Source organism: Aspergillus tanneri (genome assembly GCF_003426965.1).
Source record: "Aspergillus tanneri strain NIH1004 chromosome Unknown AapTan_5_pilon_pilon_pilon, whole genome shotgun sequence".
NCBI lineage: Eukaryota > Fungi > Ascomycota > Eurotiomycetes > Eurotiales > Aspergillaceae > Aspergillus > Aspergillus tanneri.
In genome coordinates, this window is record NW_022984632.1 from 3,458,826 (window position 1) to 3,485,313 (window position 26,488).

Here is a 26,488-nt window from a genome sequence, read left to right on the forward strand (position 1 = left end):
TAGCCTATTCAATGTCAAATAAATCACGTGACTCCCACTAAAGTTCTATTCGATATTAGACTAATACCGAATAGGGAAGTAGACACTATTCTTGAAAAGGTGCTTAAAATGATTGTTTTAGATGGTTTCTTGATTGTATTGATCAACATATGATCATTCTTGTGATTATTATTATGGATTATTAGGTTGCTTCTTCTGTTAGGTGTAGGGGAGTTTGTTTTACCCCTCTTTTATGACCTTGTTTACGTCACTATTACCACCAACTTATTTGACAAGTTCTCATTGATGCCTGAGGCAGAAAATAATAGTCTGTTGGCCCGCTCAGTATCTGCAGCCCGACCGTTACATACTAACGATCATCGGCCTGCAGGCCAATGATCAGCACTCTTGAAATCCTTGGCATCAATATGACGGATTTTACATATAGATGAGATGGGTTCAGCTCCATATAGGATAGCCATTTAATATTACAATGAGAATTGCAGCCCGAACTTGCGGGATACAAGGGCTTAAAAGATTTGCGGACTGGATTAAACCGCCTACCCAACCCATGCGGACTATCCAAAACTGTTGCGTATTGACCAATCCGAATCTGCAACTGCGGGTTTGGGTTGGGTTTGGAGCGAATTTTGCAGGTCGAATATGCAACTCTAATGTGTCGTTCCAATATTGTAGCGCCACATTCTGTGCCTTGCTTTATAGGTGCTTTACCATGCTTTACATGCTTTACCATGCTATACTATGTGCTTTAGAGACACGCTTTAGGACGTGCTTTAAGCTATATTTTTTGCCTTTACTCCGCGAAGAGCCATACGTCCGGAGCAGGATATAAATATAGCATTCTATATTATATATTTATTGTTGTTTTCTGCCTTGTCAAGCCTAGTGGGCGAAGCGTAGGTATAAGGCTTGTCATGTATATATAAAATAAAACCGTCTATTACAGAGAATGCATTAGCACAAAACCTATAGAATGACCAAGCAGTGTGGAAGTTGTTGGTATAGGATAGATATATTGCGTTCAAAACATGCTGTTAGCAAACCGCACCCGCTTCCTTCTCCTTCTCCCCCACAAACGTATGCTCCGTCTGGCTCTCCACGCTGATATCGCCTGTCACTGGCGCGAGTGTCACATTGGGTGCGGATATCGGCTCTGGTGCATTGCGTGTTGCAGCCGGCAGGATGGGGTTGAAAAACCGCGGAAGGACCAGGCCCACGATGGCAATGACCATGATGATGTGTGCAATGGAAAACGCGAAGATATGGAGCGGGTCATCCCGCTTCTTGTAGAACGCTGGGTAAGAGAAGGATACAATGATGGCGAGGATGGGAGCCGAGATATATCGGACAACGGGGCCCCAATAGATGGGAATACTCCAGTTCTTCCCGGTGGCAATGACAACATTGAGGTCACGCATCAATTGGTTGCCCTGTGGGAGGGTACATGTGTTAGCTCTTAAATCAAGGAAAGGAAAGGAGACAGCATACGGAGTAGAAGGCCAACCACCAGAAACGGTTCATCCAGATATTCTTGCCCCAAAAGCGCGGCGCGGCAGAGTCGGGCGTCTTTGCAACCAACGTGGAGATGACGACACCCGCCACGTACAGACCAAAACCAACCCCTGCACCAGCCTCCGGGCTCACTGAATGAGCGACAGCAAGGCCGAAGATCGTGCCGCCAAAATAGCCAGCATTATAGACAAGATAGGAGGGCAGCCCGACCTGGCTGAGGATATCCGGGTAGCGGTATAGGGTGGTCGTGGCAATGCATTCGCTCCACACGATAAATAGAAGGGAGAGATTGTTCAGCCATGTGTCAACCGCGTCCAGTAAGTAGAGACCGAATCTGGAGCAGTACATAAGTGACAACAGGAACGACACCGTGATGATGGCACTGCAGATGACAGTGCGAGGAACCTTTTTTCCCCAGTCGGTGTCGGCAATGAGTGTGACCAGCGACTCCACGAGGGCAAATGAAGAACTAATTCCAACGAGGAGTAGGGTAAGGAAGAAGAGTATAGACCAGAAGTTGGCCCCCGGCATTTCAGTAATGGCCGATGGATACGTCAGGAACCCGACAGTGAACGTGCTTAGTTCCACGTCTCCCGGCTTGAGGCCCAGGTAACCGATGATACCAAAGACTGCGAATGCGGCAATGACCTCGAAGAGGGAGTTGCTCACAGCAACGATGACGGCGTCCTGGACGGCATTGGAGAACTTGGTGTTGTATGACGCAAACGTGGTGAAATAACCAAAGCCAGCCCCAGTGGAGAAGAAGATTTGACCTGCTGCTGCCTGCCAAATGGTACCACTGGCCAGTTTGGAGCTGTCCCAGTGGCCCATGTACATTTTCACACCATCCACCGCGTTTTCGAGCGACACTGAGCGGCCCAGGAGGATAATAATAATAATAATAGGAAGGCCCATGGTAATATAAACCACCCGACCAGTAAGACCCACGCCCCGGAACATGCACAGAAAAACGATGAACCAGACAAAGGCACACCAACCAGCAGTCTCACCAATGATTCCGGTCCCTGGGTATTGCGTGTAGTTCGTCACGGTCTTGCCGTTGGCACTGTAGTTGCCTGGAATCGGATCCACATTGGCAATCACGTCGTTCAAATAAAATTCCTCCCCTCGGCCGGTCCAAGGCAGCGGACTGGTGAAAGAGTTGCGAAAGTAGATCATGGCCCAGCTGAGGATGGGCACGTAGTATGTGGACACCATATAACCCGTCACAATAGTGCCCAGGCCGACTCCCTTGGCTCGCTTGTTGACGTGGTGGAAGGCAACCACTCCTCCGCCCCGTGCAGCTTGGCCGAGGCAGATTTCAAGGACAAGGAGCGGAACAGCGAGAAAGATGAGGGCGATCAGGTACGGAATGAACCACTGGAGGCCATTGTTTGGGAAGACGACAGAAGGGTAGCGCAGGATATTCCCTAGGCCGACTGCACCGCCCATAGCAGCGAGAACAAATGCCATTCGTGACGGCCATACATCGCGTCCATCTTCCTTCTCGGCCTTTGGGGCAAGGAAATTGAAAATATTTTTGAGCTTATCCATAACGGCCAACCACTGGGCGACTGTAGGTGTAGGCAAGAGGCTGGATGGTAAGGAAGACTTTTAGTTCTATGGTATCGGTACGCTGTACCTGATGGGAGGAGATAGTGATAATCAGATACTTTCGTTTAAGATTCAGGCCATTAGGGTTGGAGATGTGGGTTGAAAGAGAAACAGGTGGAAATAGGGCAGAAGGACATATATATAAGTAGTTCCTGTGCATGTGTATAAGTGGTTGGTCTCTCTAAACTTTCCTAAAGTGAGGTCAGCTAAGTTGTTATGGCATTCTAATTGCCTATGGCTCAGCCACCAGAGTCCGGGGTTGTCTCTGAGATATGCACAGGGTTAGCATGAACAATTAGCCTCTGGTATTACGTACAAGGTTGCACTATGGTCCCCGGTATAGAGCCATGTGTGGCTCTCTCGCAACCTGCCGAGTTCTTGGACAGAGTACTCCTACGTCCAATGGTGGCCATCCTCCACTGTGGGGTTTCCCCCGCGGAATGCTATACACTCTGGGGTAAATGTCTCCACATGGGTTATTCCGTATCTGCTTGAACTATATTACTACTACTAAGAACCTCTGACATCTGTAGAAGCTACCATTCCTTGCAGGCCCCAAGAAAATGTTACAGGATTGTTCTCTGCGACCGGTCCGGAATATATGATCGCAACCCGGACCGGTCATTAGCCTTTGGCTGGTGTTTCCCCAAGTCTAGGAATCTTGGCCTCTTATCTCATTGGAGCGCGGCGACTTATACGAAACTGCCCAGCGGCACCACTAGCGCAGGAGAGTTAGACCAAAGGAACGAAGGAGGTTCTGTCTTGGCGCTCTGGGCTGTGACCAGAAATCCCTCCTTCTTGGCCTCCGTTCTTATTGGAGCATGTATGAGCCCTAGCGAATTAGCGACTTCGTTCGAGGCTTAGCGACTGCCATGAAATCGTGCCAAGGTCCGTATGACGCCTCATGCCAAAAAAAAAAAAAAAAGGACTAAATAGACTCCAGAACGAACGTGGAATTTACCGGGACTATAATGACGGTTTTCACCTAGAGTATACCATTCAATTAGGGAGGGTCCCATCCATTTTAAAGGAGGCTAAGCTAATCACTACAGCTCCTATGTTCGAGAAATGTTTTCCGTTCGAGATATTAGATATTAGAGGTAGGGGAGGGATGCACAAGTCTAGTTCTTGTGACAGATGAACAGCACTTGGAATACTCCGGAGTAAACCGTCATCACATGATGGCGAAGGTCAATCCGCTGTGGAGCTACTGACGTTGCAAACCACAAGTAATCTGAGTGGGCAGTCACCGTCAAATCAGAGCAGACTTATATATACTAGTATGGAACCGTTCAATTTCCACGTTGTAGTTTCACACGGTGAACTCTACTCTTTACCCATATAATAAGACAAGACTCCACATATCCTTAACTTTATTAAATGAATCGCTTTTGTTAAACGTATGAATGATGTAGCATAGACGTAGAAGGTTGTTCTACGTCCGAGTCCGAGTCCGTCGCGTTTGATTCGGACAATGCAGCCAAAGAATCAGAGCAATAAGTTGCTGAGCTCTATTTATGCGTACCAACTTCGGCTTTTTGAATGGCTCTTCAGCTTTGACAGCAGTAGATAGCTTGTTATCTGGCTTTTTTAGGCTGGACTGCGTATCTGGATGCTTTGAAAGCTCAACAGAGGGTGGAGATGGTAAGATTGCAGAGGTGATATCTATAGTTGGCATGCGAGAGATAGTGGATAGTGGATAAGTTACGGAGTAGTTGACTTTGCCAAGTTTAATTTCGAATAAAGTAAGTGGTCATTTTAGACCAATCATATCAATAGTTGAAAAACCGCACTAAAAAACATATTTGGTACTAGTGGGGAGTAAAAGCGGCGGGACTCGTGATAGAAAATTCAAAGCGGCATTGGAATCCTGTTAAAAATTCACCCTATCACCGGGGATTAGATTCTTCCGCTCCGCTTTCAGAACGCGTCCTCGTCCCGAGGACGCGTTTCTGTGTTGGGTTGGGTCAGACAAATCGCAGCACGAACACCGCTTGTCCTAATTATGTTCACAGCATATTGTCCTTGCCATGAACCGCTTAACCCAGGACCCAGAATGTACTGTAGAAGATGTAAGTATGCGATTCCAGTCCAGTGTGGTGATTGGGAATGTAGAATCGAAACGGATGCCTAACTTAATTCCTCAGTGCCAAATGGCACTTAGAACAGCGCACTTTGAAAAAGAACACCAGAACACTCTTGCGAAAACAGCACAGATTCTAAACGCCGAGGACACCCGCTTAAAACGTGTGGAGTACCTATTGGTGCAGTTCGAGAATGAAAACCTGCGATGGCAGCTGGATCAGGTCAACTTGGACTTGGCTAAAGCTTTAAACGGTGAATCTGAGGCCCGTCGCGACTTCGGTATAGCTTGTGATGAGATTGATAATCTGCGAGCTACATCGCGTGGTTTATCTAATGAAATAAAGAGCCTTCAGGTATGCAATCCTTGATTCTGAGACTTAGGACAGTTGTTTTAATTAATAGGCTGCCAGTATGAACTTTCCTCACTGAGTAACGCCTCTGTTGACGCAAAAGCTAGCTGCGGATAATGTTCGCCTTTCGAAAGAGCTGAGGAGTATGCAGTCAGAGATGGAAAATCTCAAAGCCCAAAACTCTTCTTCTCAAGCCTTCTTTCTGGAGAAAAAATCTCTTGAGCGGCAATTCCATTCGCTCGAGCTGGAATTGGAGAGTGAAAAAAGTGCGCACAAACGTACGCTTGCTCGAGAATCGCAGCAGGGCAAAGAGATTGGAGCACTTAATTCACTGCTCGAGGAAGAACGCAAGAGACGTGCAGAAGAGGAGCGGACGCAAAGTCACCGGAAGCTTAATATCCACCAACAGGGCCCTGAACGGGCAGCACAGGAGCCTGTGCTGGAGGAGAAGGGGGTTCTAGGCAGGAATCAAGCCTCAGCAAAAGGCCGCCCCAAAGCAACTTTGAATGGCAACCAGTGGCCGCGTCACAGCTCGAATGCAAAGGATTCTGGTAATCATACCACTCAGTCACGAATGAACTTTGCTCAGCAAGCAGCCTCACATTTCAACCCTGAGCTTACAATCGCCACACCTGGGGCATTCAATAGTCGAGACAAGAAAAAGAAAGCATCCGCATTACCCGGAGATAAATCGTCCTTTTCAATCACGCCCTTTCTTAACCGTACAAATGGACCCCAAGAATCGCCAATTAGTTCCGATGGTACGGATGAGCTTTATACGGGGCAAGCTGATGAGGGAACAGATGGTTCCTCTTTTAATACCGGTTTGGTTAATAACAACATGGATTCTCAACCTGAAGATCAGATTGCACCCGAGAAACTCGGTCCCCAGCCCATGGTAAAACAACCTTTCGAACCGAGCACGCCCACCGCCGGTATCAGCCGAAAAGGCAACCATAAACTGTTTAGCAAGACGGCTCAAGAGGATCGAACCAAAGCAGCTGGTGCTGTAGTCAATAATTTACTCACCCAGGGGCAGTGGAAATCGAAAAAGCGTAAATTAGGCGCTCAGCGTGAAAAGAGTTTATTTGATGGAGAGGACGAAGACGATGAGCTACATGATGTGAGAAAGCCAGGTCGTAGGATTGATTCTGGTAGCACTATCCGCGGTCTTGCTTCCAGTGGGTTTAGGGAATTCTCTCCGTTGAAACGGGATAGAAAAAGACTATAACAACACAGTCTTGAAATTATAAAATCTACATCAGGGAAGGTTAATCAGAAGCCTCAAGCTGCCCTTTCCAATACTACATCTCGCTAAACTGTCCCTTAGTACTTGTGTTTGGTCTCTATGGCCTTGGTGGTATTCGATATCAAGCACTATGTGGAGTGTGACAGCTTTTTTTTTTTTTTTTTTTTTTTTTTTTGAGGGGGCCTGATTTAAGCCGCATTTTCTGCCGTCTTTTAGGCAATCTAATATTTGTAAATCAATCTAAATTACCAGCCCTTCCATGGTAGCCATGCCTCCCTCACCACATCCTCTTCATCGACTACGTAATATACATGGTGCGCTGCAGCAGTAATACAAGCATGCTGGCAATATAACATTACTCTCTGTCCTACCCTGAAAGTCTCTGCAACTTTCTCCTGGGATGCGTCTGTCGTACCCAGAATGCCATGTTCTTGCGCCATACGAAGAACCGACCACTGAGACTGTGCGACTATACGGCCAAATCCTGGTGAGTCACTGGTTTCCTTGGACAATGCAACAGTTCCCGCATTGATAAGTGCCTCATTACGCTCTGGGTATACACTACAGATCTCAGCAAGAATGCGGATTGCCTGTTGTGACTCCGAGATGAGGCTGGTGCAGACTTGTTGGAGGTCGTTTGCGGGGTAATTTCCTTGACATAATTAGCTTACCCCAACAAACCAATCGGGGGGGAACAAGAAATACCGGCATGTAACTCCAAGTCTATCGTATCCGGTAGGCCCTTCCTTAGTGTGTTAACTACATGAGCCGTGGGGGTTGATCCAACAGAAACAATGACTCTGCGGTCCCTGGAAAGGTGCACGTTTTTGGAAGCGCGCACCACACCCTCAATCTCTGTCTGTAGCACAGCTGCGGCAGCCTCCGGTGTGCGACACCCGTAAGAATGACCAGCATGGCAGTAGAATCCCTCAATAGAAGCAGCCGTGGAAGTTTCAACTCGCTGAACCAGTCTAGGTAGAAAAGGGGAGGAATTCTCTAGTCCTGCGCGATGGGATCCAACATCCACTTTAATAAAAACAGGCCACGGCGCTGCATTTCCCGAGATGTTAATGTATTGTTCAAGCACATCTATATGCTGCTCATTGTCGATCATGAGGACAATCCTAATTGACTTGGAAAGCTCTTCGAGATGGGGGAGAGCACTGGGATAGATGGGAAGGCCGTACAGACACTATGATTCCCATTAGATATACTGCACCCCGTACCTGCAAATGCTTAGGTACATCGCAAAACATACCTCATCCAGAATCCCCTCCTTAACTAAGGGAATTGCTCCGCGGATTTCGCATAAGGTTGATGCAACGATCTTGCGGTGCAGGCCATTCCCTAGCATCATTCGCGTGACTTCAATGGACTATTCTAATTAGTCTTTGCATCTGACAGACATGGAAACGTATACATACATACCTTGAGTGTTTTTACATGGGGTCTAAATGTAATGTCGAGGTCCTTGACATCTTGCAGCAGCTGGTTGATATTTTTTTCCAAGATTGGCCTGCTCAAGACTAGGGAGGGCGTTGGAAGCTCTGTGACGGGACGGCCGATGAAAGACTGATAGGACTGAAGGGAATAATCCATTGCGACAGGTAACTGTATACAAAGGGGGAAATATGTCCTCGGTCTCCTGTAGAAAAAGTAGAGGCAAGGTAGATAGAGATGGATAGTTTTGTAGTCAGCGGAGACGTGGGGGTTCTTGTACTATGCGCATACGAACATGGCCGTGGGGGAGTTAATAATACACTACATCGCGCGGATCGGATGAAAGGGACACTAAGTCATCATCGATGGTCTACTCATCCCACAAACCGAGTAGAATAATAAACCCAAACTATTTATTTTTTTTCGTTGCTAACACCATACTGGCAACATATTAATATTTCATATGAATTATTGAAATGTACTTTCCTGCGCCTTGAATGCAGTGCCGAGCTTAAGCACGGCTAAGAGACTCGCCTTCCTCGGCCTTCTGGAGGCCGTACTTCTTAAGGCTGTTCATGGTTAGCTATCTTTCCGTGTTTGAGTAGGGCTATGCATACCGGATCGACTGGATGGCAACGAAGCCTGTAGTGTCGGTGGGCTCGAAATCTTCCAAGGAGTCCATGGAGGCTTCCTCGGCGTCGTAGAGCTTCTCAGTGCTGCTGGAGCGTCCGAGAATGTAGGCATTGCCCTTGTAGCAGCGCAGGCGGACCTGGCCGTTGACACGCTGTGGTTCGTTAGTACGAGCGCTAGAACTGAGAGGAAATACACTTGCCTTCTGACTAAATGTGAGACTATTCTCAATGAACTCCCGCTCGGGGCTAAAGTAGCTGCATGATATTACTAACTAATTGAGCGAACCAAACTGACTGTACTCACTAGCCGTTGTAGAGCAGGGTGGACCAATTGTGGGTAACAAATTGGTCACGCAGAGCGCGAACCTGGCCATCAAGCACAAGACCTATCATGGTTAATCGCTTATGTCCCTAGTAGGACGAATATTGAGTCAGGCACTTACCCTCAAGGTCAAGATGCGCATCACGAAGGATGGTCATAGCAGGGGCTAGGAAGTCAGTTCAGATGAACTACATACAAAGTAGACCGAGACCTACAGTCGTAGCATCCACGGCTCTTCAGGCCAATGAATCGGTTCTCAACGATGTCAATGCGGCCAATACCATGGGTAAATCCAATCTTATTAAGCGTGTTAAAGAGCTCAACGGGGTCGGTGTACTCCTTCTCAGGGGTTGTCAGCTTAGTAGGGATACCCTTCTCGAACTGAATAGTGATGTCGGTGGGCTGGTTGGGAGCGGTCAGGGGGTCGGCGGTCATGGTCCACATATCGGAAGGGGGAGTGTGGTCAGGATCCTCAAGAACACCTGTACATGTTAGAATGCCATAAAAATCTCATAAGGCAAGGAAAGACCTACCCGCCTCGTAACTGCAATGCGCAGAGTTGGAGTCTAGCGGAATTAGTATCTTTTCAATATCTATGGACGGAGTTACACACCCATTGACCAGGGCTTGGCCTACAAATGTATTAGCAGCAGTTCTGTATATGGATTATCTAGAAAATACCTTGGTGGACGTCACCGGAATGCCGGTCTGAGCAGCGTAGTCAAGGAGATCATTGCGGCCGGCAAAGCGGTTGAAAAATTTGGGATCGCGCCAAGGAGCGATGATCTTGATCGACGGCTGAATGGCGTAGAAAGCCAATTCAAATCGGACCTGGTCATTTCCCTTGCCAGTCGCACCGTGGCTGACATACTGGCAGCCTTCACGCTGGGCTGCGCGCATCTGCGCCCGAGCGATAACAGGACGAGCCAAGCTGGTGCCAAGAAGATAACGACCCTCATAGATGGCATTGCACTCTGCTACAGGTTATTCCAAATCCATACAGCGGGGCCTGTGAAGATCGTACGGATGGCGGGGAAGCAGAGCTCGGTGATGAACTCTTCACGAAGGTCTTCAATGATCATCTTCTTTGCGCCAATCTTCAGAGCCTTCTGCTCGACGGCCGCCCAATCTTCTTCCTGACCGACATTGGCGAGGAAGCAGACAACGTCATAGCCCTCCTCTTTCTCAATTGGTTAGCGGGAGATGTATCGAGGGCAAAAGATAGGTATACCGATCAACCAGCGGAGAATACAGCTGGTATCAAGACCGCCTGTAGAGCGCCAGTTAGTCACGAGTCCATATCAGGAGTGCGGGGCAGAGAGTAGACGTACCCGAGTAGGCAAGACAAACACGAGGCTTTGCATCCATTGTGATGGGGAATTGAGGGGAGGATAAGGTAGTTGAGAATTATAGAAGTTGGTAAGGGTCAAGTTGATATCAATTAACCAAAGAACGGTCAACAGGATTCACAGAGGTGGACGATAATAATTAGCGGTGGAACTAAAGCGGTATCGGCTGACTGAGTCATGGGATCGTGACTCATCTGGGATGACACGTGACATACATATATCCCTTGCAGAAATGCACTTCGGTTGGGATTAATTAGATTGTTGTGTCCTACAGTCTTGGCAATAATATTCGATATACAATACGCTCAACTGCATCCCGCCAAAAAATGGCTAAGCGACATCATTCATAGGTAGTGCAAATACTGGGGCGTGATCCTAGGGTAGAAAGACGGGGTGCTGAAGCATTGGGTGATATCCCACAAGTTTAGTGTAGCTAATTGTTAGGAGCTCGAAGTATACTCCCCGATATGTGTTGGCTCTGTCTCCAGGCGTTGTCGAGACACGAAACACTAACTACGCTCTCCGCACTAAATCCTAGTAATGTTTTCTTTCGTGATGACTAGATGGCATTCCAATCCGTGGATAAACCCATGTCTATTCAGTATATTCTTGCACAACTATCGGAAATAACTCTTAAGTTTTCAACACGGGCTGAGATAGGAAAAAGCAAAAGATATGTATGTACATTATATTCATCAAACAGTCTCGATGTACCGTTTAAATTCCCTGCGCCAGTTAGTCACTATTTATTACAGCAAAGAAAAAGAACTCACCAATCAGTCACAGCCTCCCTCCATACTCGCAACTCGTGTTGGCGCGTTGCTGTAAAGAAGTCCACAAACTCGCCGTCGAGGATCTCTCTTGAAATGCTGTTGGCTGCATCGAATCGCTCCAGAGCCTCTTCCAAATTATTCGGCAACAGCTCTGGACGGGAATCGCCCTGAGCCGACACAGGAGGGATCTGGATCTTGAGCTGCTTCTGCACACCCCGCCACCCAGCGGCGAGAATGGCACTTAGTGCATAATGGGGGTGTAGGTCCGCCCCAGGAATCCGCACCTCGAATCGCGTTGCACTGGGCTTGCACACTGGAGGGGTAATAATGCGAATGGATGCCATGCGGTCCTCGAGTCCCCAGCTGATATTCACAGGAGCCCAGAAATTTTCCACCATGCGTTTGTATGAGTTAATCGTCGGGGCAAATAGCGGCATAATGCCTGGCAATGCTTCGAGAATGCCGGCGAGGAATTGGCGACCCATATCCGAGAGTCCAGCTGCATCTGGCCATGGGGCGTCGGTGTCTAGTGTTTCTCGAGCGAAAAGATTTCTCCCCTCAAGGTCGCAGAGGGATATGTGAATATGGCCGGAACTGCCAGGCTGGCCTTGGATCGGCTTCGCCATAAAACAAGGCGTGATTCCGTGCTCTATTCCTATGGATTTTGCCAGAAATCTGAGTCGTCAGTTGCTGTTTTATTCTCACCTGTACTTTGGAAGGGACGTACTTAAAGAGAGACACTCTATCCGCCATCTCACTAATGTCGCATACCTTGAGGGCCTACCTAATTAGCCACATGCTATAGTTTATCATAAGCCAAACTCACCGCTTCATATACTCCCGGTCCACCTTCGGTGTGCCATCCTTCGATCCTGCAATCAAACTGTTCACTTGTGTTGAAAATATCATAGAAATATCGTTTATAAGCGACTGGTCGCGTCGCACTGTATGAGAAACTGCCGGCGGTCAATGGGCGTAGGGCACCTGGTGAATTTTTCTCAAGAAAAGCGGCTATGTCGCGCGCACCAACTCCATCGGTACCACCATATCCATCTTGTGAAGGGGTTTGGAAATTCATAAACTCCAATTCAACTACAAAGCGCATCAGAAAGATCGTGTTGGAGCATCGCTGTTAACTCAAAGCCTACCTCCAGCCATGGCCTTGCAATTAGATGCAGCAAGTTTGTCGCATACGTCCTTCAACATGCTCCTCCCGTCTGCGGACACGGGCTTGCCATTCTGAACAAACCGCACCAAGAAAAAGGGAATATCATCTTCCCACGGTATGCGCCGGAACGTGTTTAGATCGGGGACAGCTATAAAATCTACATACCCCGATTCTGGAGGTGCGATCTTAGCATTGGTTGTGTAGAGCACGTCTTGCATATCCCAGCCAAACACTGCCGAACTAAACCCGAAACCCTTTTGCGCAATGCCCAGGAATTTTTCTTTAGACATCACTTTGCCGCGGAGAATGCCATCACAGTCAATGCCAGCGACCTTCACCTTGAGGTCATTGACAAGGAGTTTGGGGAGGTCCTCAACTGAGATCTTTTGGATGGTCATGGTCATCGAAATACACTTGGGGATCATCAATCGTGAATGTATCGGAAGTTGGAAATGCCCAAACCACAGCTTTAAAGATGTCAATGTGGACCCCACCAAGCTGAAATTCCAGAGTGGATTCCATCGCGGCACCGGGGTTTTCGCCGTTGTCGCTCATGAATTCGACTCTGCGAAGCTCGCGATGCTCCTCGGCACAGCACTTACCGCGCGGAGAGCGGACCGCGGTGGGGGATGGGAAGACCGCGCTTATCGATAAGCTCGATAAGTGGCTCCTCCGTCACGTCATAGGGGAATTGTCTACATTCTACAGAGTAGTTAATATGCATATTTTAAAACAAGCTGTAGCTCTGAAGCACGATAAAATTCCTGTAAAATTTTGCGATGATACGTATGATGATTTATATGGTGCCACTTTTCAAGTTCAGATAGATACTAAATACTAATAATAGTCTACTACATACAGGATGACAAGAAGTTGCATGGAGCTTCTAGTATAATAAAGAGAGGACTAAATGAGAGGCCTAAAGTATAAACTAGACACGATTCGAAACATCCTGGTCGCCGCTTTAAGTCTCGTCGGAAGAATATAATCCAACAAGGATCTCTGTGATTTGCTCCTAACATCATAATCCAATGCGGCAGAGGTCCGCGCAGTCTGAGAGCCCAGCATAGTATCCCAGGGTCCACGAAGTATTTGTTTAATTTTGTGAGCTGGGTGTCACTTTGGTTTGAAATTATACCTTCTTCCCACTCCGCTAGATATTGGAGACGGCCAGAATAGATGCTCCATGTCAAGAAATGGCCAATTTTCCATTGTACACACAACGATCAGATACCTGGAATTTTGGACCCCTCTCAGCTGTGGGACATTTGCTGCGGCGCGAAAGCTTGTACAAATAGAGGTTATCTGCCAGGCAGGTACTTGGTGGAGCTGTCGAGTGCTACTGGCTTTCTCAACTGTTTTGAAATTGCCTACCATCTGGAGCCAAGTGTCTCATCTAATCAGGTAGTACCCTAAAAGCAGCCATACTTCGTCACCTGAGGCAGATTCGACCATCCATCGGCACTAGTCTGTCTGCCCTTTCTGATATTTCTGGGCTTCTTTAAATCTACTTGTCGCAGATACACTTATTTCATCGACTGAGTTCGTTCGTTCAACTATCAACTCTCATTTTATCTGTGCCCATACATAAATCGTTTTATCAACGGTCCTACTCGAGGGGTTCGAGGGTTTTAGACAGCGGTTATTTGGATGGATAAGCTAGATGCTAACGGAGTCGTAGTTAATCGGGGAGGCGTCTCGGCTTAATTTTTTGATGAAGGGTCTGGGCTACATGTTAGCACGTTAGCTTTTTGTTTCAGCCAAATAGCACCACAGAACTTGTTTCGAGGCTTGAACATAAATAAAGGCCATCCGTCGCGCACACAATTGGGCCTGGTATGTGGAGGTATTGTAAATATGCTTGCGATATTCTGAGTACCCTCTTTGGCATAGGAGAGGCACTAGCTGTCTACGGAATAAAGAATGGGACATCAGATCCCTGAGAGTGACCGCCTCGTCGGTGAGAGCACACTGCCGGCAGAATACCCAGATTTTGCGGCCTCCAAAGACATTACACCATTCTAATCCCACCCGGAGCATGGATGAGCTTGAAAAATGTCGCTAAACCTGCTGAAGAGCCGGTTATCTCATAGTGTGACTATTGCAAGGTATTCATGTGAATTTAGCCGCTCTTCTGCATCAATAAACAAAGCCAGCTCTTACCCTATAACTTGTTATAAGAAACATTCATTATTTTCATCTCTTCGGACCGTGTCACTAAGATTTCTAAGTAGCGAGTCGAATGTGGGAGACCCTAAAAATGGAATATTTTACTGCAAAATTAACTAATATATGTTTTAATCAGGATTCATCTACTACGCACGACCAGCCCAGGGCATCATGGGCGATAGAGGATGTTCGTCTTAAAACCGAATTCGAGGAGAACAGAGATATACGGGATTACCTACGGAAATGGCAAGAAAGCCATCCAAGTGTTTTAGACCCTGTGCGAGGGCCGGGGACATCGAATCAAGCGGAAGCATCGGCGCCTTGGGTCGGAAATATGTTGGGCGATGGCCAGGAATCTGTTGCGGCCGACAGCGAGACTTTCCGGAAGGTAGATGATGATGCCGCAGATTTTGATAACCTTGCGGATGATGGGGATAGCATGCATGACTTGCTGGAGCCGGGTGATCTGGTAGCACTATCTTCGTGAGTCTCGTTTTGTCTTTCATCATTGGAAGGTGCTGACTCATGATTGCCAACCATGCAGCTCCGAAGGCGTGCTAAGTCTTGCCGTGTATGTTCGATCGGTATGCAAACAGCAGCAGTTCTATACAGATAGAGGAAAGTGGCGAATTGATTTTGAAAAAGACCTTGACTACGTTGTGAAGGGGTTTGCGCCTCCAGAACTAGTGGCCCCGTTGCACCCATATTTTCCCGATAGTCTTGCCCAACCGGGCAAAGTAACGCAGTCCACTATTGAAGGCGGGGTACCAAGACCTGTCGGCGCGACTCTGCTGCAGATGATCAATACATTTGGGGAGCAGGTGCAAGAAATCTTTTTGGCAAATGCGCATCGACTGGATAATATCCATGATTTGGTAGCTGATGAGACTGACAAATTAGAGTTTACGCTTGAAGAGCTAGCGTGCAGAGCCTTGAATGTTGAGAAGGGAGAGTTCGATAATGCGATGCTATTTGCCGTCCATCAGGCTGTCCGCCGAAATCCGTTTGTTATCGAAAATGATCGAAGTTCGCTATTTACCAATCACTACCTAGTGCAGCCAAAACGGATTGCCAATATTCTTGAAACGGTCATCAAATGGGTACATGAGCATCAAGATCACCTCGTTCGCTCCGTGATGGGCAAGGAGGCGGTTCCTATGCAAAATCATCCTCTGCAACAATTTATCCAGAAGGCACAGCGTCTTATAAGGTTGAGCAGGAACGTTCGCTCCCCTACAATGATGGGCTGCGTTGGCCCGACTGCAAATCGATTTCAGCCTGGCCAGGATGGAATGGCTTCAGTTTACCGCGAAGTTCCGACGGAGCAGTTTAATTCCAATGATCGCATGATCATTGAATTTCTCCAGTTGTGGTGTATCCCTCCTAGTGGTATGAAATCTGGGACTCTACGATCTGCTGGTTCGCATATTATGCGTGCCACTGGAATGTATAGTACTCTGGAGTTAACAGCATCTACCGCTCCATTACTCTTGCAAGAAATAGGAGTATTATCCCCGTGGGAAAATTTACGGTTATTAGACCAAAGCCTAGCTCTCCCTGGACATGGCGTTTCACCTCGCTCTGATACTGAATGGGCGCGTGTTCAACAGGCGTGCGAAACCCTCAATTCCGAAGGTCTTGCAGACACTATGCAGAGTATACGAACCGATTGGGGTGATTTGCCAGTGTATTGTGTGGACAATGCAGATGCCCAAGAAATTGATGATGGTGTCTCTCTCGAGCGCGTACCAGGGTCTGATGATACATTCTGGATCCGTGTTCATATTGCTAATCCATCAGCATTCATCAACCCAAACAATTTGATCATGGAGTACGCTGCTTCGCGTGTCCAGACACTTTATGCTCCAGAACGCACCTATCCCATGTTTCCCGAATCACTAACCCAGACCCACTTTAGTTTGTCTCCTAACCGTCCAACCCTCACCTTTAGCGCCAAGATGAACCTTGATGGCGTGGTCTTAGACACAAATGTCTCAAATGGCATAGTAAGGAATGTAGTTTACATTACCCATGACAAGCTGCGCAGCCTGTTTGAGCCTAGCACTGAACGCCACTTGGAGCCATTGACAGTCGGGGGAGAGTTTGACAAGAGACATCTGCGCAAAGGCCTGCAGGAAACTCTATCTCTCGAGGACAAGAGCTCTTTCCACATATTGAGGAAACTCATGCTTGCATTTCGAGAACACCGGCGCAAAAATGGAGCCATGGAATGGCCTTCGCCAATTGACACGCCCATTTCAATGACCACTGGCGCCCAGAATCCGAACCCATACAACATGTATGTCACTGAAGGGCACTACATTCTTGGTGACCCTATCATTCAGTTGCACCAACGGGATTTAGATCCCCATGAAGTGCCTGACCTTACTAAACGCAACCTGGTCTCCCTCTTAATGAACCTAGCTTGCTGGGTCTCCGCGAAGTGGTGCTCCGAGCGCAATATTCCAGTCGTTTATGATGGAACATACTATCACCCAGAATACACCAGCCTGACAAACGAGAACCTTACACGTTATGGCGGACAGAACTGGTTACACCTGGCCGCGCCTAAGGGCATGTCCTCGTCTAACCCAGTTCATCATGTGCCTTTAGGGCTTGACGCATATGTGAAATCCACAAGTCCGCTACGACGATATGCTGATGTTTTAGCGCACTATCAGATAGAAGCTGCTATACGGTTTGAGCATGAGAATGGTCGTCGCTTCGATGCGAAGTCGGATGGCCATTCGCTTCCTTTCTCGAGGGACTATGTGGATAGGTATATCATACAATCCCGCTGGAAGCGTAACCGACTCCGGGATGTCGATCGAGCATCCAAGCAGTTTTGGGCCTGCATGCTCCTGTTTCGCGCTTTCTACTTCGCGGAATGCACTTTGCCAGAGACCTTTAAGTGCCTAGTTCACAAGCCCTACAGCAGTAGTTCGCTTGTAGAGGCACAGTTGGGGCGGAGGTTTTCTGGTATGATAACATCGCTCGGGGTTCGTTGTCAGATCATTACTCCTCCTGGGTTGACTGATGTCGATATCCTTAGTGTGGTGGAAGCTAAGATCTTATCTGTGGATATCTCCCGCTTGATGGTGGTCATGGAAGCTACTCGGGTGATCAAACCATTTGAGCGGGTGGGTGAATGGTGTTGAGAACCCCCATTTAATCCCTGGTCTCAAAAATCAACGGGAAATCTGCGACTGATGCGGCTATGGAGGCGCTTCGCTGGTCGAAGCAAGCTGCATTTTACAGATCACGCCCATCGGATAAAAGAGTTATAAGACTATAGAATATGTACAATATATTCCCCCCCCCAACACACACATCTAAGAACAAAGTCTTTCTTCTTTTGTTTACCTCATATTGTATCTTCGCTTATATATGTACTAATGCCCACCTTTGTGGGTCACTTCATCGAAGAATCAGCCCTATGCAGGTGCCTCCAATCTTGGTGCCTGAAATCGCTGGGGTTAGTGGTGACGTCACCCTGCACTCCAGGCTTTCCCTATGAACACCTAATCTACCGAATTTTACTTGTTCAACCACTCATCTGGAGATGCCACACCAGCAGTTCCCATCCCATGAGAGAACCCCTCTACTTCACCATAACCGCCCACCGGCCACTGTCAAACTTCGACAATATCTGCGTACAGAAATCACCACCCAATGGACAGACCTAATCCTCCTGTTTTCTTATATGATCACGGGGCTTCTCGACAGCTCCGCAGTCTTTATCTGGGGCTCTTTCGTAAGCATGCAAACGGGTAACACGGTGTACCTTGGCCTTGGCCTCACCGGGCTCGACTCTGGGGACCGATGGATAAAATCCGCTATTTCAATCGGGTCGTTCTGCTTGGGGTCGTTCTGTTTTGGGACCTTTTACCGGTTGTGCTATCCGCGTTCTCGATGGGCCCTCTCTTTGTCATTTACGCTGCAGCTGATCTGCGTTGCGATTGCAGCGAGCATTGCCACGGTTAAACAACACCACAAGGCAGATAACCTTACTTGGACTACCGCCGTGCCATTGGCATTGGTGGCATTCCAGAGCAGTGGCCAAGCAGTGACTAGTCGGGTGCTGAATATGAGTGGACTGAATACTGTGGTGCTCACCAGTGTGTACTGTGATTTATTCTCGGCACCGGCGATGCTGGCACTGCCTCGCATGGAGGGATGGAGGAGACTGGGGGCTGTGGGAGGCCTACTAGTGGGAACGATGCTGGGTGGATTGTGGGCAAAGAGTGATATTGGGCTGCCGGGAGCGTTGTGGATGGCAGCAGCGTGCAAAGGGATAATTGTTGTTACTTGGCTAGCATGGAAAGGCAAATGAGGGACATATTATACTTAGTAATATGTGATTTGTTTAGATCAAGGCGGTAGTTATAGTATCAAATGTGTCCATAAATGTGTTGTATCCATAGGTATATTGCGTTTATACATGCTCACGACTCGCAATACACACTCCCAAGAGGCACAGGGATTTCCGTAGAGTGTTCCCCCTTCCCAAGCAGTGTTTGACGTCCATTACACACAGTGCCCCTGAAATGGTCAGGTCAGTCCGAACTAAAGCCCCACGCCATCTAGGCAGACTTACACGAAGACGCGGCAGTAACGTGAAGTAAAGACAGTGTACACCTCGCTAAATGCAGTTAGAATCGTATACTAGCATGCCGTCATATACACGTACTCCTCATCAATGAGGTGACAAGTGTCCAGCGGCACACTCACCGACCGACTACCTTTGGCAGTTTGCAGACCGATCTGGTATCATGAATTAGCACAAGCGCAATGAAGATATTATGATCATACCGTCGTCGACTTGGCAAAGCTGCCCGATGAAAAGAGGGTCAAAGCGAGAAGAGGCAAGTGCTTGAGACCATACATTATGGGTCACTTCTTCAGCTCCTTGGAGAAAAAGAGATACACAGCACATGCAGGCACAGTCGGGGTTTAAATGCTCATCCCTTGCAATAAAAACCACTTGTTATTTGCCCTGGAATTGTCCATACATCCCTTGCGCCGATCTGGGAATTTGACCTGGTACCATACGTGCTAGAAACACTAAATCTACCATTACGATAGACTCTCTACTCTCTCTATATAAATAGACAATCAGCTCTCGATACATAAGAAACCCACCCGTTTCATCGCATAACGGGTACTCCTCGACGCTTTGTCGTCTACAAGGCTCAGATTCTGCCGCAGTTTACCGCTGCAGACTGAGAGAGAGCAAACAGTACAAACACACTAAGCACCTACAGCCAAACGAAGCAAACTAAGGATAAAGTTGAGGCCAGCTTGCTTCGAAATCACAACTCTTCGCCACGGTGGATGCGTCACGTCTCTCGTTAATATTCTCCAGCTCCCCTGCATTCATTCCTTCAGTTTATTTCTATTATTCCATTTATCTTCCTGCAGAAGATTAATTAGCAGCGGAACTTGAATATTTAGCATGCAGCACGGACAGCGGTGAAAGCCAACAGAGATCGGTACCTTAACTAACTTGTTGAAACGACCGACCACTATAATCCCTGCCCATCATCTCTAGATCATTGAACACCAACTGAACTCCGCCCACGACGTCCTCTATTACCGTGGCCGCAGTTCACAGATGAAGCGCAAGGTCCGGACGGTCTCTAAACGTCCCTCAAAGCCGGCTTTAAAGGTTGAAACCGACCAAAACGGCCATGCGGACGGCAAGATGAATGCCAACATCGAAATGCGTAAGAGGGACTCCTCTGTGGAGTCCTCGAACTCCCGTGTGTCCCGCCTCATGCAACAACCTAGCTTCTCCCTGGACCATGATCCCCCAATAACCCCGCAAACCCCGGCCCTGACTACGACCAGTTTCGCGAATCTGCCTAGCAGCGACCGACGGAACTTTCTGTTGCTATGTGTACTATATTTCCTTCAGGGTGTGCCTATGGGGTTGGCGACAGGGTCGGTGCCATTCCTATTAAAACCGTATCTATCCTACGGTCAAATTGGTGTCTTCTCACTCGCGTCCTATCCCTACTCGCTGAAACTTCTGTGGAGTCCAATTGTCGACGCGGTATGGAGTCGAAGATTTGGTCGCCGAAAGAGTTGGATTACCCCGATCCAAGTCATTGCGGGACTGGCGATGATCTATCTAGGTGGACGTATCGGGACTATGATGGAGGACGCGGGCGCCAATGGTGGCGCAGGTGTCTGGAATTTCACAAACTGGTGGTTTTTGCTTGTGTTTTTCTGCGCTACGCAGGATATTGCAGTCGACGGATGGGCTATTACGCTCATGTCACCGCCAAATATCTCATATGCGTCCACCGCGCAGACGGTCGGGTTGACAGCTGGACATTTCTTATCATACACAGTGTTCCTGGCATTCAATTCTAAGGATTTCGCAAACCGCTGGTTTCGATCGATTCCCGCGGAAGAGGGTCTTTTGTCACTGGGTTCGTATCTGAAGTTCTGGGGCTGGGCATATCTGGTCGTGACTATTTGTCTGGCTGTTATGAAAAAGGAAGACAAGACTCATGAGCGGGACAGTATCATGGACGTGTACCGAAGCATGTGGAATGTGCTGAAACTGAAGAATATCCAAACCATAATATTAGTTCACCTGATCGCCAAGATTGGCTTCCAGGCCAACGACGGCGTGACTAGCTTGAAGCTCTTGGACAAGGGCTTCGGTCAGGATAACATGGCCCTTGTGGTCCTCATCGACTTCCCATTCGAAATCTGCCTGGGTTACTACGCCGGCAAGTGGTCCACCGAGTATACCCCAATGCGCCTGTGGTGCTGGGCATTTGTGGGCCGCTTGGCGGCCGCGGTGTTGGCTCAGGCCACCGTGATGATCTTCCCTTCAGGAACCGAGGTTCCCTTTTGGTATCTGTTGGCAGTGATTGGAGAGCATGTTGTCTCGACGTTCATGAACACTGTCATGTTTGTCGCTGTTTCTGCTTTCCACGCCCGCATTGCCGACCCCACCATTGGGGGAACCTACATGACTATGTTGGCAACGTAAGTTCTAATCCTCCCTCCATACATTATGGTATTCGCATCTAACTCGATCTCTCCCCAGGGTATCGAATCTTGGCGGTACATTTCCTCGATATTTTATCTTGAAACTCGTGGACATGTTCACGGAGGCAAACTGTGTACCTCCCTCTGCACCACCACCAACCCATGAACTGAAAGGTGATCTGGTCACGTCGTCGTTCTCTTGTGCCTTGGAACCAGACAAGGTACGCTGCGTCAACGGTGGTGGCACATGCAATACCATCCGGGATGGCTACTATACTACGAACGTTATATGTGTGCTAATCGGCACCATCACTTTCATACTGTTTATTAAACCGGCAGTTTTGAAGCTGCAAAACCTACCTCTCCGGGCGTGGCGCGTATCCCCTACTAGCCGCTAGTAAGGACTTTAGAAAATACACGAGTTGCAGTAGACATGCGGATCTGGATATTCATACCTTGTACCTACAGTCACTGGCTCCATCACATAGTGGCAGTGTATTAATAAAGAGTCTAAAAGTTACAAACCATGAAAGTGGAAACGAAAGTTATTCTTGGTAGACTGCTTGTATACACTGTCCAAAATCTCTGGCCCCATGCTCTCAGGTAAGTAGATCGAGGGATCATTTAGTGTGCACTCGGCACGATGTAGCAGGCGGATATATATCCCACACTATTTTCTAAACGCTATGGCTACTCACCACCACTACCACTAACTCTGCGCCAGATCATTACCGCCGCCGCTCCAGCACACACCACAGCGCCCAACGCAATTCCCCATGCCATCCATTTCCCTTCGACATCCTCCTCGCTCCGCGGGAATGCCGAGCTAGGCTCCATCGCTGCTTCCGCAATGTGCACGAATACCTCCTGGATTGAGCTCCATGTGGCACTGACGTGAAGTGGCGGGCCTGTCATTTTCAGCATTGCAGTGTATTCATGAGGTTGATACTCTGCTCTTTGGGTTGTCCGATCTAAATCCGCCTTCAGAGCAATGAAGACACTTGGAAGTTCCTCAAGGTGTGGATATTTGGATCGCAGAGCGGGGATGTACGCAAAAGAATCAGGATCGGACGAATCGTAGGTGTACACAATCACATCGCACTGATCAAGCAGTTTGGATTGATTCTCCAGGATGGCGGGCTCTAGTTCCCCGAGTTCATCTAGAATCAGATAGCATTGTTTCCCGCCGGGAAGTTCAACTGTATTAACTGCTGTCCGTGGTTGGATGGTGGGACGGTACGTAGGGCTGAAACCACGGGAGAGAAATGCATCAAGAAGTGCTGATTTCCCCGAGCCTGATGCCCCAAGAATGTGACCCAGGACAACATTACGGCCCACGCGCCCAGGGCGTCTTCGCCGTTTTCGCGGGCGAGTAACTTTGAGGGCGGCCGTGGTGGAAGGATTACCTCTATCGGATGATTCAAATCCTAGATAGGCTAGGTACTCCAGAGTAGTCTTGGGTGATGTGAAGGTGGTCATACTCCATTGAGCAAGCCAGCCCTGCAAAGTAACATGACCTGCTTCATTCCGAACAGTCGAAGATGGGAATGAGCCGTCGACCCACGAGGCAGGCAAGCCGGGGGTCGGGGCAAATAGCGATGACAACTCAGCATCGTTTAGCCCTCCATCATTGTCTTTGTCCGAGAGGAGAAAGAGGTTTACGAAGAACCGGTACCCCTCTGGCGATAACTCCGCAGATGCGTACGGAGGAACTTCGAATCGTGGATGAAGGAAGCTCTCCTGTAACGAGAGATTATCCGTGTATTGAAACGCTCGGAGGATGATCCACACAGTCTCATGACGTCCTTTCTCGGCATACATTTTGTTAAGATGGAGAAAGCCACGGCAATCAATACCGGAAGGAGTCACTGAGTTGGGGTGGGTCTTCTGAATGGTCTCCTTGATGTGTACCAGATCCTCCTCACTCAAAGGCTTCTCAAAACATCTCATCTGAAAATCCCCAATCTCTTTATCGGAAAGAAAGCCATCTCGGTCCTTGTCACTCAAGTAGAAAATACGTTGCAACGCAGAGATCGCTGCTGGCTTCAGGGAAGACTCCTTCGAGTCAAACAGCGGCGCAATAGGGTGTGTGACCGCTTTTTGGCAGAGAAAGAATGCTTCATTCACATTCCGGTGTTCACGGGCGCTTGTGCGGATACAAGAGTCTATCTCTTTGAATTCTGACATCACAGGTAGCATCTCCTCCTCAATGACTTGGGCCTCACTGTGGCCCGCCGCAAGGTCGGACTTGTTGGCGCACAGCACCACCGGGACATTGACGCCTAGGGACCGGAAATGCGGAAGCCAGAATAGAGCAACTCTCTCGTAGCTGTAGTGATCTGAGTATACTAGTAATATCACATTTGCCTTTCGAATCTCCCTCGCTAGATTGCTTCGTTCCTGCGGGAGCGCAGACGTATCCACTACCGTTGTTGTGGTGACATTCTCGGGGGTACCGATCGTAGGAGGGATGGTAATTTGAGGTAGTATCGGTTGGATCTTGTTTGTCACGAAAACGCCCTTTACAAGCGAGGTGATGAGGCTGGATTTCCCCGTACCCTCATCACCACAAACGCAAATCCGCACTGAGTAAGTCAGTACACAAACAGGGGCGCCGCCTGGCGTCATGTAGCCAATCGCACCTGTAGCCATTTGCAACAGAGGAGGCAATCAACTGTGCCTTGTTCAAATCATCACCTAAATCATACTTTCTCAACCGTCACCGTGCCTGGGGATCCAAAGAATGTGAAGATCCACCAGGCACTTGTTATCTTGCGACTACCCCAGCCGGAGTTTCGGGGGAGGTTGTGCCGGCTCTTGCAGCCTGAGGCCGCCACTTCCCTCCAAGGTGCGAAACCCTCCTATTTACGTGAGACAGTGTTGTCTCTTGGCGGAACTTATGAGATAATTTAACAGATAAATTGGTATCGGAGAGGATGATTAATACTGTACATAAGATAGTTAGCTAGTTTTTCTTCATGAGAATTTCCATCCTTCGCAGTGCCGGTGGAAACTCCCTCATGGCAGATCAGCTCTGGCATAGCAGCAGGTTCAGTTCCACTAAATAAGCTCCTTGGTTATCGCTAGCATATAGAGTAAAGCATCAATTGTTGAGAGATCACTATGAGCGAGCTATCTGTGCCAGTACAGCCAAATTAGTATCTATATTCCGAAGAACGGAGGTGCATGGATCGTGGCCCAATCAATTGACTGGCTGTACCTGATGGGGTTCGCCTGGAGACTGGAGACTTTAATATTCTCAATGCATCTACAGAGTCTACAGCATATGGCAGTTCTCTATGAAAGGATTGCTACATAATGGAGTACGTATATTCATTCTGACTTTGGATGTTAAAATCTGGACAAGAGATCCACACCCAAGTCCGGCTTACACGATCGTTTCCTCTTTCTATCCTCTCAGTTTCCCAATTTTCATCACATAATAACTCCTCCAGAGAAACTTTTAGTCGACAGCGCTATAGTATAACCCCTCCCAATTAAATGATATATTGTAACCACTGGGAATCACCAGGAGTGAGTACAATACGTGATGAAATAACTTGGCCAAGCATCAACATCAATCACTCTCTTACAAACCTCTGGATCAAACTCCGGGTTCGCAAAGGCCGCTAAACAAGCCTTCACGTCATCATCTACCCAACTAAATGGATAGATCTGCTTCTCAGGCAACAGGATCAACGAATCCTTGATGTCGGTGTTACAAAACAGCATCCAACTTGGCTGTATCTGCTGCACACCAGCACAATATTCGCGTCGTACCGACCCGTGCTGTGAGTCTTCGAAATACTTCTTGATCATTCTCCCCAAGGCCCCGGGACCCGTAAGGTCTTCCACAGAGCCGTCGCCTCCGCCACCGGCTCGCTCGAGTACATGCAGCACAGGAAGAAGCCAGAAGGGGTGACCCGGTGGAGACGCCATCCAGCCGTTGGGGACGGCAGCGTTGCTTGTAAGGTCATAGTTGTGGCCCATGCGGCCGAGGAAGGCGCGCTGGGCTTGAGGGACCAACTGTGGTGAAGAGAGGCTGGATTGATGAGAGGCAAGAGAGATGTCGTGAGCTGCGAATAAGGGTGCGACGGGACGCAAGGCTTCAGTGTCTACATCAGCATACATCCTGTTTCACGTCAGTATGCGACATTTATCTTATTCTCTAACCAAGGCATAGGGTTGTGGAATAGAAAATATACCCTCCAAAAAGATACATATAGAAATTCCGCGCAACATCGGCGCGAAGAATCTCTTGTGGAAGTTTGAGGTACGTTTCCAGGAACCAAGGGAAATGCTGCTCGACAAGCATGCGGTTCGTCTCATCGTCCCATAGTACGTACTCCCAATCAGGATTCTGCGCACGCATCGTCTTCACCCATGTTTGGGCACGCTCGGACATGTTGCTCCCCACCGGGAACCATGTCTGGTGAATTATTTTGGGGAGGGTGGTGAGGTCGTTGGAGGTGGGACGTGAGAGGAGAGTGCGCGCAGAAAGGGAACTGGCTAACAATGGCGTATCGGTGGGATGTACTTGTGATATAGAGGGAATGAAGATTGAGTGGAACTCATAGAATAGAGCAACGACGATGCAGACGGCGAGGAAGTAGAAGCACCTGCGTCGGGAGGCCAGCATGCCTAGCCAGCTGGAAGGGAGAGAGCCAGCTGTCATCGATTCTAATGACTCCTGCTATTTGGACAGTGGTCTGTATGGAGCGCTAGGGGAAGAAACAGCTAGAATATACAGTGTGCTCTAGGGTATTCGGTTCATTTTGAAATTGAACACATCTGTGGATGGCTCGGCGGATATGGGA

General features: G+C 48.4%; 9 protein-coding genes across 9 annotated transcripts; 3 read left to right on the forward strand and 6 right to left on the reverse strand.

The window, feature by feature from the left end:
• Positions 1-1,034: 1,034 nt before the first annotated feature.
• On the reverse strand, positions 1,035-3,066 carry ATNIH1004_010552 (sodium:neurotransmitter symporter family protein; the record flags this gene model as incomplete). Its single annotated transcript, XM_033575121.1, has 2 exons — positions 1,035-1,430; positions 1,489-3,066. 2 exons carry the CDS (start codon positions 3,064-3,066, stop codon positions 1,035-1,037), a joined length of 1,974 nt encoding a protein of 657 aa, XP_033423139.1.
• Positions 3,067-5,279: 2,213 nt separating this feature from the next.
• ATNIH1004_010553 (uncharacterized protein) lies at positions 5,280-6,792 on the forward strand (the record flags this gene model as incomplete). The annotated part of the gene is made up of 2 exons (XM_033575122.1): positions 5,280-5,564; positions 5,665-6,792. 2 exons carry the CDS (start codon positions 5,280-5,282, stop codon positions 6,790-6,792), a joined length of 1,413 nt encoding a protein of 470 aa, XP_033423140.1.
• Positions 6,793-7,108: 316 nt separating this feature from the next.
• Positions 7,109-8,409, reverse strand: ATNIH1004_010554 (D-serine ammonia-lyase DSD1; the record flags this gene model as incomplete). Its single annotated transcript, XM_033575123.1, has 5 exons — positions 7,109-7,129; positions 7,182-7,462; positions 7,516-8,002; positions 8,069-8,185; positions 8,239-8,409. The coding sequence occupies 5 exons, from the start codon at positions 8,407-8,409 to the stop codon at positions 7,109-7,111; spliced, it is 1,077 nt and encodes a 358-aa protein (XP_033423141.1).
• A 352-nt stretch (positions 8,410-8,761) lies between these two features.
• ASS1 (argininosuccinate synthase) lies at positions 8,762-10,572 on the reverse strand (the record flags this gene model as incomplete). Its single annotated transcript, XM_033575124.1, has 12 exons — positions 8,762-8,819; positions 8,868-9,034; positions 9,077-9,137; positions 9,187-9,268; positions 9,326-9,370; positions 9,420-9,686; positions 9,738-9,770; positions 9,818-9,836; positions 9,886-10,178; positions 10,229-10,384; positions 10,436-10,474; positions 10,536-10,572. 12 exons carry the CDS (start codon positions 10,570-10,572, stop codon positions 8,762-8,764), a joined length of 1,257 nt encoding a protein of 418 aa, XP_033423142.1.
• A 676-nt stretch (positions 10,573-11,248) lies between these two features.
• Positions 11,249-12,919, reverse strand: ATNIH1004_010556 (glutamine synthetase family protein; the record flags this gene model as incomplete). Its single annotated transcript, XM_033575125.1, has 5 exons — positions 11,249-11,279; positions 11,327-12,001; positions 12,054-12,106; positions 12,153-12,418; positions 12,475-12,919. 5 exons carry the CDS (start codon positions 12,917-12,919, stop codon positions 11,249-11,251), a joined length of 1,470 nt encoding a protein of 489 aa, XP_033423143.1.
• A 1,498-nt stretch (positions 12,920-14,417) lies between these two features.
• On the forward strand, positions 14,418-18,996 carry ATNIH1004_010557 (exoribonuclease II; the record flags this gene model as incomplete). The annotated part of the gene is made up of 5 exons (XM_033575126.1): positions 14,418-14,454; positions 14,800-14,850; positions 14,936-15,146; positions 15,208-17,803; positions 18,226-18,996. 5 exons carry the CDS (start codon positions 14,418-14,420, stop codon positions 18,994-18,996), a joined length of 3,666 nt encoding a protein of 1,221 aa, XP_033423144.1.
• Positions 18,997-19,108: 112 nt separating this feature from the next.
• Positions 19,109-19,550, reverse strand: ATNIH1004_010558 (uncharacterized protein; the record flags this gene model as incomplete). The annotated part of the gene is made up of 4 exons (XM_033575127.1): positions 19,109-19,205; positions 19,261-19,305; positions 19,354-19,427; positions 19,476-19,550. The coding sequence occupies 4 exons, from the start codon at positions 19,548-19,550 to the stop codon at positions 19,109-19,111; spliced, it is 291 nt and encodes a 96-aa protein (XP_033423145.1).
• Positions 19,551-20,277: 727 nt separating this feature from the next.
• On the forward strand, positions 20,278-22,069 carry ATNIH1004_010559 (SD08430p; the record flags this gene model as incomplete). Its single annotated transcript, XM_033575128.1, has 2 exons — positions 20,278-21,668; positions 21,730-22,069. The coding sequence occupies 2 exons, from the start codon at positions 20,278-20,280 to the stop codon at positions 22,067-22,069; spliced, it is 1,731 nt and encodes a 576-aa protein (XP_033423146.1).
• Positions 22,070-22,361: 292 nt separating this feature from the next.
• gem1 (ERMES complex Ca(2+)-binding regulatory GTPase GEM1) lies at positions 22,362-26,346 on the reverse strand (the record flags this gene model as incomplete). Its single annotated transcript, XM_033575129.1, has 3 exons — positions 22,362-24,256; positions 25,265-25,803; positions 25,877-26,346. 3 exons carry the CDS (start codon positions 26,344-26,346, stop codon positions 22,362-22,364), a joined length of 2,904 nt encoding a protein of 967 aa, XP_033423147.1.
• Positions 26,347-26,488: the final 142 nt, after the last annotated feature.